The 16,147-nt window shown below is 36.5% G+C and overlaps 1 protein-coding gene across 7 annotated transcripts in view; it reads right to left on the minus strand.

Moving 5' to 3' along the window:
* Cdk14 (cyclin dependent kinase 14) overlaps positions 1-16,147 on the minus strand; it is a 614,076-nt gene that overhangs the window by 342,036 nt on the left and 255,893 nt on the right. For all 7 annotated transcript variants that reach the window (XM_048785430.1, XM_048785432.1, XM_048785433.1 and 4 more), the window contains one exon: positions 2,580-2,674. In XM_048785430.1, coding sequence (XP_048641387.1) covers positions 2,580-2,674 — 95 coding nt within the window. The remainder of the gene's footprint in view (positions 1-2,579; positions 2,675-16,147) is intronic.

The raw sequence follows: 16,147 nt of genomic DNA on the forward strand, positions 1-16,147 counted from the left end.
TGGGGGTCAGAGCATGGGAAGATTAGATGAACTCCAGATACGGCAAAGGAGAAAAGGGAATGGAAGAGAAGGGAGGGAGCATGGGGGTAGGAAAGACTGTGGAATGAGATGGACATCGTTACCCTAAGTACATGTATGAAGACAAGAATGGTATGACTGTACTTTGTGTACAACAGAGATATGAAAAATTGTGCTCTATATGTGTAATATGAATTGTAATGTTTCCTGCTGTCATATATGACAATTAAAATTTTAAAAATGAAAAAAATAAAACAAAATAAATCAGCAGTGTAAAAAAAATAAAAGAGAGAGAGAGAGAGAGAGAGAGAGAGAGAGAGAGATCTGCTCCAATTTCCAAAGCATTTCATGGTTCAAAATTACTTCCACCTTCCATTATGAAACATGGAAGAAGAAAAGGTAGAGTTTATCTCTGCTAAATACTGTGAGGAGAACAATCTGATTCATTCATTAAAGTACATAAGAACCTTAATTCTTTTTAAAACATAAAATATTTCTAAAGTACAATCAATTGTAAAATAGAAAATAAAAACTTTGGGCCTTACTCAGGGAAGTTATTTTTGTACTAGACAACTGCCACATAATCAGGCGAATATTGCTGAAGAGTGTACACCTTCTCTACCCTGCCTGGCAAAACTCAAGATCCTCTAGAGCCCAAAGTTCTTCTTTTCCCAAAAATTGGATTTCAGAGACTCGCTGAAACATCTAATACTTAAAATAAACAAAAATCAAACTAACCAATTTTAGGCATAGCAGCCAACAGTGCTTCACTAGAAGGAGCAAAAAGATAGAGATAAAGAAAATAGGAAAAGGAAGCCAAAAAGAACAGGCAAGAAACAGGAAGGGAAGGAAATGGAGAAATGAAGAGGCAGGGGCATCATAAGCCATGAGTGGCATCTCGTCTCACTTTCTAAAACGATGAGCAACAGCATTTCTTACTTCCACAAGAGATGTTAGGAATGAAATGACACTGGAAGAACAATGCATCATGCTATTATGAGGCTGTTTTAAGAAGACCTAGATATCTGTACAACAATTGGGATCAGGGAAAATCTCGCTCATACAAAGAAAAATGATTGCATTTCAAAGTCAGTCCTAATCAGCAAATACTGCAACATAATGAATTTCTTCGCTTATTTTGGCATCTCCACAAAATATAAAATCACCAAATGAAATTCATTTTGACCAGGCACAGTTTTTACCCTCACAAATAAATTTTGTTTTCTTTTAAGATCCGGGGGACATATTTTCACATTACTGCTGTCAGTTTCTCTATCAATGTGACTGATTTTGATGCCCAAACTATTTTTTTTCCTTTTAATTTAAGTGTACAATTTGAAGGAGGTAATAAATACATTTTAAAGTATCCTTTCTGTGAAAAGTTAGTTAGAATAGTTAGAAAAACTTAGATTTCATTGAGAGATGTGAACTAAACATACTGGAAAACATAAATGAAAAGTTCTAAGTCTAAATCAGCTGAATACATTATTGACTCCAAATCATGGATTAAACAAAAGAAATTATATTTGCATTGATGTGTGAATCTGCATCCATTCTTGGTAGCATGTAATATATGCAACTGCTCAGCTCTAGCTGTATTTGTAGCCACATTACCATATTATTCAAATGTATCTATCATTTATATGTAAATAGACAAGATGAATGGCTTCTTCATAAGACAACAATTTTAAAATGACAAACAGACACAGGCAGACATTAGCAAGATAAAAATGTTTCAAATATTCATTCTTTTACATTTCATCAGGAAAAATGGAAAGTATTTCAATTTTTTAAAAAAGTATTGTGGCAATTACTAAATGGAATCTTAATATATTCACAATACCAATAGCTATTCTTCTCAATAAACTACACTGATGTCATTTGTATCTTATAAATTACATGTTCTCAGATCCATCTGTGAAAATTGGGATGTTAATTATCATGGTTACGTTCATGATTCCACAGTTAAATGCTGAAGTAGAGCTACACAAATACCATATGTTTTTCCAAGGGAAATGAAGAAAGATTAATTATGAGTTCAAGTCCAAGTCTTCCAGCAGTAATACTCTCAACACAATAAGATCATTACATTGTGTGCTAGGCAAATTGGATGTCTTAATTAATAGTTGAAATTCCAACTGAGGGGGAAAACTTTGAAACCTAAATTGTAAGTAACAAGGTTTCCTTAAAAAAAAAATCAAAAACCTTCATAAGGATGCTTTTGTGAAACCAAGTTATAAGCCCAAATAAAGACACTTCCTCTTTGAATTTCCTTTGATAGTGATAGTTTCCTGTTGTTTAATCCTGTTTCATAAACAAAAATTACAATACATGCTAGTAACAAATAGACTATAAATAGTTGATACATCACACAAATATTTAATGTAACATTTTTTACTGTATTCAAAGATATCTTATGGAGCTGCTATTTTATGCAAAATTATGTCTCAATGCTCATATAAAATATTCACTTCAATATGACAATGAAAAAACAAAACCTTATGATAAAACTATAGGAATGTTGTTCATATCTTAAAGGTCTGAATTCTTATTTTTCTTACCACATATTCAAAGACCAGTGTCAGGGTCTCCTTGGTATGGATGATGTCATGAAGCAGCACTATGTTCGCATGTTTTAGTCCTTTTAACAGAGAAGCTGTAAAATAAAAAGGGCAGAGAGACAATTTTTCAGGGCTAACCATCAACTAATATGTTGCATTATCACATTGGCCCATTGTCAGATAAATGGTATTTATTTTCCCATGTTCCAAATTCAGAATCATGGGATGGCAAAAAGGCCTTCATTTAGATCAAACCCACCAATTTTATCACCTGCCATTTGTTACTAATCTCTGGTTAGGTTCTATAATGTTCAGAGAATGTAGCTGGTTTGATTTCAATTTTTTAAAATTTTCAAGGTTTGTTTTACTTAGGATTGTTTACTAAGGATGTGGCTTACCTTAGCATATTTTCCATGTGTATGAAATAAGTATTCTGATGCTAGGTGGAGAGTCCCATAAATGCAGCTAGATCCTGTTGTTTCATGATGCTACTGAGTTCCTCTAAATCCTTGCTGCTTTTCTGAATAGTGGGGTTCAACCAATTACGAAGTGAGAAATATTGATGTTGCCAGCTGGACTTATCAGTTTATGCTTTGAGTTCTCTAGTTCTTTCCTTTTTACATTTTCAAGCTCTGTTGTACACTGGATTCACATTTAAGATGGCTGTCTTTTTTACGAATAGACCCCTTTATCAACAATGTTGTTCTTCATTCTTGGAAATTTTTTGCTCTATATCTGCTGTTTTACGTTAGGAGAGTAACCCCAATTATCTTTTGATTAGTGTTTACATTGTGTGTCTTTTATGAGCCATTTTCTATTATTCTACCAATTTCACTATATTTGAAGTAAGCATTTTACAGACAGCATATAGTCAGATCAAGTATCTTTTAAAATTCATTCTACCAATCTCTGTGTTTTAATAGATATTTTAGGCTATTTGGATTCAATATAAATATTAATATGTGGGGTCACCTATTATTTGCATTTGTTTTTCCCATGAGCACCTTAAGATTCAGTTTTCATTTCTGATTTGATTTTGTCTTCTATATTTCTCAAGAGTTCAATTAACTCATTTCATTTTGGTTTTGACCATTTCCCTGCTTAACTTTTGTATGTCCAATTCCATGTGGGTTTTTGTTTGTTTGCTTAAAAAATCCTCAAAGGATAAATGAGAATATTAATTCATATTACAGTGCTATTTATGTTTTTTTTTAATTTCATGGTTGATCCTTAAGAAGTTTTTATCAGCTAAAATGCATAGATTCCTTTTGTCTCATTCTTCATTGCAGTTTTGTGTAGATGTGGGCTACTTTATTCAAATCCTACTTATCTAGAGGATTGAGTTCCTAATTTGGGAATCTTCCAGCCAGTAGTGTTAACAATTTCCCAACTTGAGCAAGGAAAACCTAGTCCTGCCTCTTGAATCCCATTCCTTCTCCCATTCCTTTGATTAAGAAATGAGACAACCCTGACCCTGATAATCAGGCTCTTTCTACTATTGCTCAGCTTTTTATTAAAAAAACAGACGAATGAACAAAAAATCCTTCAGATAAAAATTTCAGTTTCTATGAACAATATCAAAAAAATATAATTGAACATTTTTTTCTTCTTCTTTTGAAATATCTCCCTCAAATATATTGTTAAAAATTGAGCTTTGGGGTTAAAGACATTACTTATTAAATTTGGGTAGTGTATTTAGTCTTCATTTTTCTAATTCTACATAAAAAATTATAAAAGGGAAAATATGTAAATCATAATACTGTGCAAAGCAAGTAACCTGTCTTTTTAAATAACCAAAACCCTTATTACATTAATGTAAGAATACCTGAGATACTCATAAATACAAGAATTAATTTTAGAAAATATCCTCTTCATTCATAAGAAAAACAAAAATAATCAGAATTATTTCTGTGTATAGCAATAACCATTCTATTATGGTATTCAAAGAATAGGAATTTCCTCTTATTACTTTAAAAACACTATGTCTTTGATTTTGGTTTTTACTTATAAATCTAAACAACCTAATGAGAAAAACAAAGCACATGTTTTTAACTTATTTTATCAAGAACTTTTAATGATTCATTTATTCATCAAATATTTATTTCTTCAGAATCTAGTTGCTGGCATTGGTGGCCCTGATCAGACCTCAATCCTGTGACAAACACTCAACAACACCTCAATAACATATCTTTAAAAAGAGATTTACAACACCAAGAATGAACCCTAGTGCAGACTATGGACTTGGAGAGACAGTGATGTAGCACCATAAGCTCAGTGATTGCAGGAAATGTGCCATCCTATTATTTCCTCTCCAAGGAGAAGTATCACTCTCTCTGAGTGATGGTTGGGGAGGTGATGAATTTATGTGGGACTATGAGTTACACGGGAACTCTTTGTACTTTCTGTTCAATTTTAACTGAACCTAAAATTGTTTGAAAAAATAAAGTCTATTAAAAAATCAAAAAGTAAATTGCCACATTTTGTAATATATTAAAAGAAATGCAAATCTAGGTTACTTAATATCTCACTCAAATTGCATGAATTTCAGACATACAATCACCATATACATTGGAGACTCCCTAGAGAAGCAAAGATAAAGCATATAGACTGTTCAGTTCCAGCATGCTGTTATTATTATTGCTATTCTGTTGTCTTCTCCAGGAAAACCTGCTTCAGGACAATATATTATATCTTGAAATCTAAAATAAATTTTTATAAGCATGAAATTGGTCAAAAGAAGGCCATCCGGCATACAACTGGCTGGTGTGGCTACTTACACATGAAAAGACAAGAATGTATTCTCTCTGAAACTGAATCAGCAACATCAGTGCAAATTTGAAGGCCAGAGAAGTATAATCCAAATAGTGTGGGGAGGCCTTCTCCCTCATCCCACATACTTCTGCCAAGGATGAGTTAGTTTTGCACATTTAAAAGCTTCTAGTAAAACTATCAACAAATTTCTGTTAGCTGACCTCTATAGCATACAAGTGAGAAAATAATCACAAAAATTACAATAACATCACTGTGCATAAACTTTGAAAAAGCAGCTACTATACACTTACCATAGAGCTTAGTATTGTTCATAATAATAATTTACAGTCTTGTCAATTAATTATTCAAATAGCCCATCAGCCTTAAACAATTAAACTTTTATTAAACAGCTAGCATCAGATATTAATCTGGGGAAGGACCTCACATTGGCTCATTTTAAAAAGGATATCAATTTCTGAACTACTCTTCTGAGACCAACTTTCCACAGAGACCATTATTTCAAGCCACAACAGGGTATTTGAAAATGATGGCCAGGTACAGTGCTTAATACCTTGCCTGTGCAGAGGGGGAAAGTTTACAGGTGAAACAAATTAAGGATCTCCTGAGTAGCAGGTTACAACAAAGAAATATTTGTAATTTTATCCAATTTCATTGTTCATGTTATTATGTAGGTTGTCAAGCTCAGTGAACATCCATCTTTACACATAAGAACTCCAAAAAGGAACTGAAGCTTCCACTTCACTACAAAACCCATACATAGGAAACTGTTTACCTTGAGATTTTTTTTTCCCATTTCCCCCATGACTGTCTTTTTTTCTCTAACCACTTACACTTAAATTGTTTCTCATTTCTCAGAGAAATGTCTTCATACCTATCATATGCCACTGCATTTTCCTACAATTTCAGTAACATCAAATTCCTGCCATCATTTATCTTGGGGGAAAAACAACATTTTTTTCCTGACAATGTCTAGCATCATAGAAAAAAAGTCATGTTATTTTTGTAGTATATTTTTGACCACTTTTACATGAAGTCTCAAGGCCTCCATGTTTTCATTCTATTGTATAAATTATTAGAGATTTTATATTTAAGAATACATTTATACAAACTTTTAAAACACATTGGCAGTAAAATAAGCACTAATATCTGAATTTAAAAGCATGGCCCCTTTTTTTCTGAGGTTAACATAATGGATTCATAGCTGGAAAAGGATAAAGTCATTAATTCCAAAGCTGATGGCAGAAAAATGGCATTCAAGGGCAGAAAACAGCCTATGATCTACCAACATTGGGGGAGGTGACAGACAGGGCTGGCATTGAGGCTGACAACACAGCAGCCACTGGTCACAGCAAGGTGCCAGATACCATGGTTCCTGCTGCCACCAAGGCAAGGGAGCCTCCCGGATGCCAAGTCTGTCCATTGATTAGCACTGACAAATTCCGGAGCCAGTATGTCCCTCTTCATGTCAAACACTGTCAAAACAGTACTCCATGTAATCCTAATGCAATCATAAATACTCCACATGTTATCTTCTCATCATTTATATTCAAACCAAATCCTGCAACATTTGCGTTGGTAATTCTAGCACACATGCTTTCCCCACAAATTTGAGGTAAACATGTGGCAACATTTCAAATTAATTTCACTAGTGAGGATTAAAACAGTACAATTGAACATGATGTAAACGATTTGTAATTAGGGCTGAGGGTGAAAAATCTTAATAATTTTCGGGGTATGACATCAAAACAATAAGAAAATGAAAACATTCCATTCATCAAGGTGACTGTGCCTTTGACAAAGTCCCAGGAGGACAGATGGACACGGGGAGCCTTCCCTCTGGCTGGCAGTAAGGTTCAGATACACTCATGAGCCATATTCACCCTGTGGTCTGTCACTCTGAGAATAAACATCTTAAGTTTCCACTGGGACTTGGAAGAGATGAATTTCATCTAAAATCCAACCCCATCCTGATTAAAATAAATGTTTTTAGTTAATATGGAAAATCAGAGAAAGCTCATTTTATCAGGTTCTCAGTGTAGTAGCTAAAAAGTGTCAACAATATTTTTTAAAAGCTTTGATATTTAAGGTGATTTTCAATATCACCATTTGACATCCTACTAGGAAAGGAGGGATAATAAATGCACACTACCCATCTCTCTTGCTTCCTGCTTCAGTGTCTGGAAAGTGCAAACGCCAGCTTCCTTCAGCTTGCTTGTGTCTGAGAGACGAGGAGACTTACACTAATGAAGAGTAGGGCAGTGTCTTTGACCCCGGATTTACTTTTTATCCTGTGTACACACATACATACAAAAAGTCAACTCTGCATCACTGGGGGAAAGAGGTCATAGCTGGTCCAAAACACAGGGCTAAAACAATTTAAATCACACTCGGGATGTAGAGTTACAGCACGCTGTTCACCAGATGTCATCCAAATGTGAAAAGGCAATACAAGAGGTTAGGAATACTTTATTACTATCACATAAATTGTTATGCATCAAAAAGTCTGCTGTTTTGCAGTAGAGCGTTCACCTTTCCCTGGGTTCAATTCTCAACACCATATAAAAATAAATAAATAAAACGAAGGTATTGTGTGCAACTACAACTAAAAAATAAATATTAAAAGAAAAGTCTGCTGTTTTTACTTGCTTTTTAATTAAGTTTTTCTGGTGGGAGATGAACCAAAAAAATCAATTTCACTGCATATTCATTCCTCCTGTTTGTCCCCACTCTGATTTCCCTAACATCAAAGTACTGAAAATTAGTTTTGGAAATTACAACCTCAACCATCTCCCTTGCTGTCAATAATCTGTTTATCCATCACTTCTTTACTAGCAGAGAGAAGTCATCAGGGGCTATTTCCACATCTCAGCCTCAACCTGACCACAATGACCACTTACTAAGTCACTTCAAAGAACAAACTCCTCCAACAATATAGCTTATGCTTATGGAACTGCCAAGATTTGACTGGCTGGATCCACTGGCACAACAATGTTATCTGTTTCAATCTGGTGGAGTTCACAAATCAATGTTAGCTTTTCATAGATGCATTGGTAGTTTTACCACAGATAATATTCAAGGAGCCAAAAACTGAATAAATAGAAAAAAAGTTAAGAAGAATCTACTCATCACACCATTGTTATACGAGAGGAGTGATACAGGAACGATTTAATTTTCTACATGTAAATCTATATCATCTGGCTTGTCTATGATAAAGACATTACTTTTATAATAAAAAGGAGGTATCTGGAATTTTCCTTCATTAGAAATAGATGAACCAATCTTTCAGTAGATAAATGGATTTAAAAAATGTGGCATACATACAAATGGAATTTTACTCAGCAATAAAAGAGAATAAAATCATGGCATTTGCAGGTAAATGAATGGCATTGGAGAAGATAATACTAAGTGAAGTTAGTCAATCCCCCCCCCAAAAAAAATGCCAAATGTTTTCTCTGATTCATACTGGGGTAGAGAGGGGGAGCATGAGAGGAATAGACGAACTCTAGATAGGGCAGAGGTGTGGGAGGGAAAAGGAGGGGGCAGAGGGTTAGCAAGGGAGGTAGAATGTGATGGACATCATTATCCAAAGTACATGTATGAAGACATAAATTGGTGTCAACATACTTTATATACAACCAGAGATATGAAAAATTGTGCTGTATATGTGTAATAAGAATTGCAATATATTCTGCTGTCATTTATTTTTTAAAAAATCAAAAAATAAAGAAATAGAAGGACTAAAGAATCTAAACAACAGTATAAAATAAAGAACATACAATGTTTTACACAATTAATAGGTAACTATTGTACAACCCACAATAATGAATCATTATTCAACTATTCCTGCCTCACTAGGGTATTGATGGAATTTTTTGTATCTTAGGCATGTCAAACTATAATTTGCTCTCATTCCACACATTAATCCAAAATATTGAAATTGTTTCTGTCTAATCAGTTACTTCCCTGTAGTAAAATAAATTTGCTCAGGGCAAAACATTTCAATTCTGCTGTTTCAATCTATAAATGACTTATCAGCTGGTTTTCCCTGATCTACCTAGTCTTGTTCCTATTTGCTACTCAAAAGATTTATGCAAATGCAAGTAATACATAAATGTTGTACATGGGTTTCTTTTCAAATGCAAACATCTTATTAGTTATTTCTACAGAAATCAAACATGTCTAGCAACGGGTAGAATGGTGATGATTACGTTCCAGGTACTGTACTTAGCAGAAAAGAGACAAATTTAGGAACAGAAGGTTTCTAGAAGACTTGAAAACAGAAGACTTGATTTTTATTGAGCTACTTAAGATAGCTTTAAAAGCAGTTATATGGTTTGCTTCATTTTAACTATTTTAAACTTGATTAGACATGGGTTACAAGTCCAATTAGCAAGAACACTGCAATGTAATAAAGAAGGCCATGTGGCTTGGCACCAAGCCCCTTATGTGTTCTGAGTAAGAGTAAACATTTAGCCAGGCATGGTGGCGAATGCCTGGAATCCAGGTAGCTTGGAAGGATGAAGCTGGAGGATCATGAGTTAAAGCCAGCCTTCTCAACTTAGTGAGGCCCTAAGCAACTTAGTGAGACCCTGTCTCTAAAAAATATATAAAAAGGGCTAGGGATGTGGCTCAGTGGGTTTAATCCCCAGTAGCAAAATAAATAAATAAATAATCATAATAAACATTTATATCATGTTAGGTATTGCTAGCAGACTAAGCTGAACTAAACCTTTGTTTACATGAAATTACATGGATAGCTATTATTCTTGTATACAAATTAAGGTAAGTGTAAAATCAGATACCTCCTTTGCCATGGCTACTTATTCCAGCACCTGAGGGCCTGCACAAAGGACAGTTGATCAAGAGGTGGAGCAATATCTGACTCCTTCACGAGACGAGATAGTCTTACAGCATGTTTCCAGACTCTTTAGGCTCCCCTTCCCACATTATCAGGATTTACACTATTCACTTCATGAAGGGCGCATGTGTTCCTTCTCAAAGTGTGGCCCTCCAACCACATACACCAAAATGAATTTATGCACTTGATATTAATGCATATTCACTGGGTTTTAACTCAACCCTATCAAATGTGAGTATATAGATATAAGACCCAAATAACATCCAATGAATATTTGTTTAATATTTACTATGTGCCAGTCACTATGGATAAAGCAAAGTTCAAGATTAAATGGACTTTTCAAATCTACAACAGTTTGAAAAGATCAAAGTTTGCTGCAAAAATGTTTCAGAACCAGTGCTGTGGGAAATAGAATCATTATGTCTTGACACACAGTTAATGAATCATGAGCACAGAGGAAAGAGAAGTGAAGGAATATAAGAAATTAATATGAATTTTGGTTGGGGATAAATTGAAATTTCAAACTTACCATTACTTCATTTGATGGAGCAACAAAATCCAGGCTAAAAATTTACAAATTATCATATAATTCAGTAGAAACAGCAGTCTTAGAGACAGTTCCTTATAATCAGCTCATCTTGGGGCAGGTATGCCACCTTCTTCCCCGCCTCATCTACGGCAACACTTTGTAACCTGTACCTATGCCTGGACAAGGACTCCACACCCTTCATGCTGCCTCTGTGCAGCATGAGCATGGTGGGAACCCATGCTAATCTCACCCCCAGAGAGCCCTGTCACCTACAACAAGGCCACTAACATGCTGAGCCCAACTGTGTTCCCCCGCCACCCATGCCCATCCTCCCTCTATGTCTAGCAACAGTGAATGACATAGTACTTAGCACACATGAGCAACAAGCAAAGGTTCAAGATTTTCACACAGAAAGCAATGATGGGATAAGACAGGCCTTCCAACCAGGTGTTGGGAAAAGGCTGAAGAATCCCAGGCTAGTAGTGGCCTCATTTCTCTCCCACTTCACATTACTCAAGTGAATGTAGCATTTGAAGAGGACTAATCTACCTCTGCAAATACACAATAGCAAGATGGGAAAACAAATTTACCTATAAAGGATAGAGTGAATGAATGCCAAGTATTCAGTACACAGAGCCTGTAGTGATAAAAATAAAATTATTTATGTAAGTTACATAGGCAAAATGTTATTCAATGCATTTGGGGAGATTCTCTTTCCCAGTCTTTTCTAAAAATTAAGAATTTTGTAAATCTTTTTGATACTACAACAATAATAACTTTAAATGATTTCATTAGAGTCTCCTATTTTCTCCTCTAAGGTCAATGTGTATTTGTTAAGAAACTGACAATACCTTGGAAGTGCTACATTTCCTGAAAGTATTCTACTATTGCTTAAAACAAAACATTTGGAAGTATGGTTTACCAGGATAACTATACAAGTAAAGTAAGAGACAAGTTGTACATTGCATATATATCCCATTTCCAAATTAACAAGGTAACTTCATATTTGTCATGGTAATTTTTTTAAAAAGGTATTCTAGAAAATGACAATAGCAAAAAAAAAAAAAAGTCAACCAGAAAAACTGGGGGAAGAGGTAATATGATCATATATTCCTCAGTGTCTCTGCAAGGTGCATCCAAGACTGGTATTGACACAGCTCCGGCTCACCTAACCTGCCCTGGCATACAAGACAGGCAGCTCCTGAGAAATATTGCAAACATCCACCTACTATTAGCATTTCCATCACCTTCTCAAATATATTCAACCTCCTATTGACCCACATTTCCCTTTCTAAATAATGTCATCTTGTTTTGTGTACATTACACACACATACTCTTATTGCATTAAATGTATCCATAATTTGACTAATTTATCATGCACAACTGAAATAATTCTCACAGAATTGTAAAGGTGAGTGTCTCCTTCAAGAGCATCTCATCCAACCTTTTATTTGACATCTAAGGACAGCAAAATAGATATAAATTTGGCCACAGGTCTCTAACTCTGACTTCCTGACTCCTGACACAGTACAATTCTGTTTTTGTCATTGGACTAAGCATTTTCTGCTTCTCCCTTTCCCTTGGTTACTGATCTTTGCTCTTAGGCTGTTGCTGTGGGTCATGGCTTCCCTCCATCTTCAAATCTGCCTGGGTATTGAGGGCAGAAAACCCTGAAGCTTGAATAGATTAGAGACAGGAGATACATCTTGATTGTTGCACAAAGTGTACACTTGCAGCAGGTTTAAAAGCACAGAAATATGAAGGGGAAAATTGCTATTCAAATAGGCTTTTAAAAAATTGTCTTTATCTGATCAAGTCACTTCTTTTCTTGAAGCCTTTTAACAGCACGTTACCAGGGCTTCCAAGGACCGGCACAATAGGCCCTTGGTGAGTCCTCCTGCAGCTGCCCAGCCCTGCCACACTTTGAACATCAGCTTTCCAACTCCAAGGCCTCTCAGACTCCCGTTGTTTCGTCCACTCTTGCAGAGTGTCTGGGCCTCACCAATTCCTAGCATATCTTCAGATCTTAACTTAGCTACCTTTGCCTTTGAAAGTCTTTCCTGACTCCAAATTTTAGGGAGCACTGCCCCTCACACCATTATGACTACCTGATGGCTGGGTTCCACCTGTCTGCATCCCGGCTCACTCATTGTCTGCACTCACTGCTGCTCTGCCCACAGCTCTCAATACAGTGCTGAGTTTATAAAAGATGACTATTCAATACTGGTTGAATAATGCAGGCACAAATGAGAAAAATAAAACCCTTAAATGACCATTCATAAATCACTGCAAGAAGCACAGTTCCTAGAGTTACGCTCCACTGTACATTGGTTATCAAACTACAATGTGCTCAGTTCAGCCTGGATATGGTGATCAGACTAAATCTGTTCTCATTTTCATATTAACTAACAAACACATTGCAGCTATATAGTTCACTGATTTTTTTTAAAAGAAACAAAGGGACAACCTATAGGATGCCATTAGTTCTTCTTTCATAAGTGGGTGGAATGCTGCATACTAATGCTGTAACTAAAAATGCATTATTTTATTTCCACTCAAATTTCAAATTATGAAGAGATGGTAAAATTGCTTTGAAAGTATCATTTATTTCTAAAAACTCATGTGAGAAACTAAAATTGCATCATAATATTGTATTCAGCATAAGATGAACTTATAAACAAGAAGGCAGCATTCATGAGAAAAGGAAGTTGTTCTAACCATACAAGGATTTACAGTAGAACCAAATAAAACCAACACAGAGACTTGGATTGTTTGGAATGTTGCAATGTTGCAATTTTTTAAATTAAGTATTTAAAGATCAGAGGATTTCATGTAAGATGTACAACTCTGGTTTTCCTAGAAAACCCAGAATCCTTGCCATCCCAGGAACCCTGGTATGTGTAAAGTCATATGGCCGTGGCTACACAACTGGCCTCCTACAAAGCACCACCGCCCAGGTCCTCACCCTCACTTGGGTGGCAGTAACAATGATGAGGAAGCTGGAAGCAGTCAACTCGAAGTGGGTTTGATGTGTCCCACAGGTCAATAAGCATGGTAAGAAAAGGGACAAGAAGGAGAACATGGGAGAAGCAATTACAAGATGGCCCTGGTTTCTGCCAAAGAAAAAGGGGGCAGAAATAAGGTTATAACCATTTCACATGCTTTTTCTCAAAGTCCCAGTGACTCTCCCAAGTCAGCTTCATGAGTCTCATAATGGGAATCCTTAGTGTTACTAGCACACACAACTGTCCTTTCTTCCTACCTTCCTCCCTTCCTCCCTTCCTTCTTTTCCCATCTTTCTTTTTAAATCATGTCACTTTGATTACAGATTCGCAGAATGACAGATCTCAACAGACACTGAAGGCCACTTGGTCCAACTGAAGTATTTTTCTTGACCTAGAAAGAATGTCAAAAATTATACAATTTAAAATGTCTCTTTCCTTCTCTAGCCCTCTGGTCCTCCAAATCATTCTTACAGGCTGAAAAATTGAGTAGACATTAAATTTCCAGTATTAACCCCCTAAGAAAATGAGGAATAAGGAACAAAATGGACTTAAGACACCAACAAAGAGTCAACACTGACCAGGGCCAGGAGCAGGTCTCTGATTCCCAAGCCATTCTGCCAGGCTTCAAATTGCAAAACTGTAGCATTTGGCCAAATAAGCTGCTGATGACCTGACATGTCCACTAAGACAGACAGACACACACACACACACACACACACACACACGGAACAATGGGCAGCAGAGCAATCCTCAGAGAGAAGACTCAACACATGAAACTAAGCGTAAATTAGCTCAAATAATACATAAAAGTGGCAAGAATTTGAGGAAATAAATATACTCATGAGTGCCTTTTATGATGTCACAGTGTTACTGGGGAGGGAAGAGAGAATGGTCAATGTCTATTAAAAATTAAACTATTTCTCCCAGCCTCTGAAGCAGCATTTCCCCCTGGAAATTCATCCTTGCGGATACACTACTAAGAAGATTCACTTTAAAGTTCCTCACAAATGGTGAAAACCTAAAAACAATCTGAACTATCATTTATTATGTTCTGGTTAAATAAAACATGGCACAATTATATAGCAAAAAAATTTTATAGACATTTGAAAGCATGCAAAAATTCTATAAGTACTAACACCAGAGCATATCTGAAATTTGTTAGTAGGGAAACCACCTTGAGAACTGTATGTGATTGTATGCATGGAAGGAAGCAGAGGGCACTGTCCAGAAGCTATAAATAGAGGTAACTTGTGCACAATGTCACAGAGCTCAGGGGATGAGTGTGGGTAGAAGGCTAGTTTGCTTTGACTTATATGCATTATTTAGCTTATTTTTGCCTAATCTATTATTTTGTTATAAGTAGAGTTAAAATATTAATAATTTTTTTTAAATTCCTTATTTTCTTCTCTTAAGCAAGCATCTACTTTAAAAACTTCTTATTCATTCATTCAAGAAACATTTACTGAACACCTACGTTCTGTTGGTGATGATCTAGCCTCAGAAGATAAGGAAAAGTACAGGGAGTGCTGGAATATTTTTCAATAATTTGCTCCTCCTGGAATATATGCAAAAATTATATTTCGTGTAGGTTGGCTGTGAAGTAGAAAAACATCCAAGAACAACTTCAGATTGTTTTGTATGACCTGCCTAGAAAATTGTTTTGATAATTATAATTAAAAGCCCTGCTTCTCTAAGTAAAATAAGCAGTTGAATTAAAAAATACCAGATTCGATAAGACGGCAGCGAGGGGAGTGCATTGCCCCGGTGTGCTGCTTCACTGTGTGGGAGTATGACGAGTCAGGACGGCTAAAGGATATCTTGTTAGGAATTTCCAGCAATAGTGGGGTGCTCCGGAACCTGGAGGAAGGATTTCCATCGCACGAGGATCGGCTACGGGGACTCAAACGCGAGAGGTTTGTCGCACGGAGGGTAACACTGCTTATTCAGCAAATCGCCCCGCGGCTAGAGTCTGCAGCGCGCGCTGGTTAACGAGGAGATAGCGACGCAGGGACACAGCGCTGCAGTTTCTGCCAGCCGTGCAAGCACCGTACTCAGGGCTGAATTCTGAGTTCAAGGCGGGGGAAGGAAGCGGTCCATCTCGGTTCTCCACACCGGTCAGACCACAGAGGAGGCCAGCGGCCACCATGTTGGAAAGCTGACGTCACCATCCCTGTTTTCGACTGACCGCAGCTCATTCAGCCACAGAACAGGGGAACGAAATGCTGCCATTCGCATAGGACACCAACATGGCAGAGATCTGATGTCATCAGAAAGCGGCCGAGGAGTGAACTTCATCAATACCAGCGGCGACAGAAACAGTTGGTCTCCTGGTAGGGGGGGTGAGGCACAGACACCCGAGTTTCTCTCGATTTGTCGTCGAGCCAGAGGGGAGGAGCCGGGCCGC

The sequence above is a fragment of the Marmota marmota genome, unplaced genomic scaffold, assembly GCF_001458135.2.
Source record: "Marmota marmota marmota unplaced genomic scaffold, marMar, whole genome shotgun sequence".
Taxonomy (NCBI): domain Eukaryota; kingdom Metazoa; phylum Chordata; class Mammalia; order Rodentia; family Sciuridae; genus Marmota; species Marmota marmota.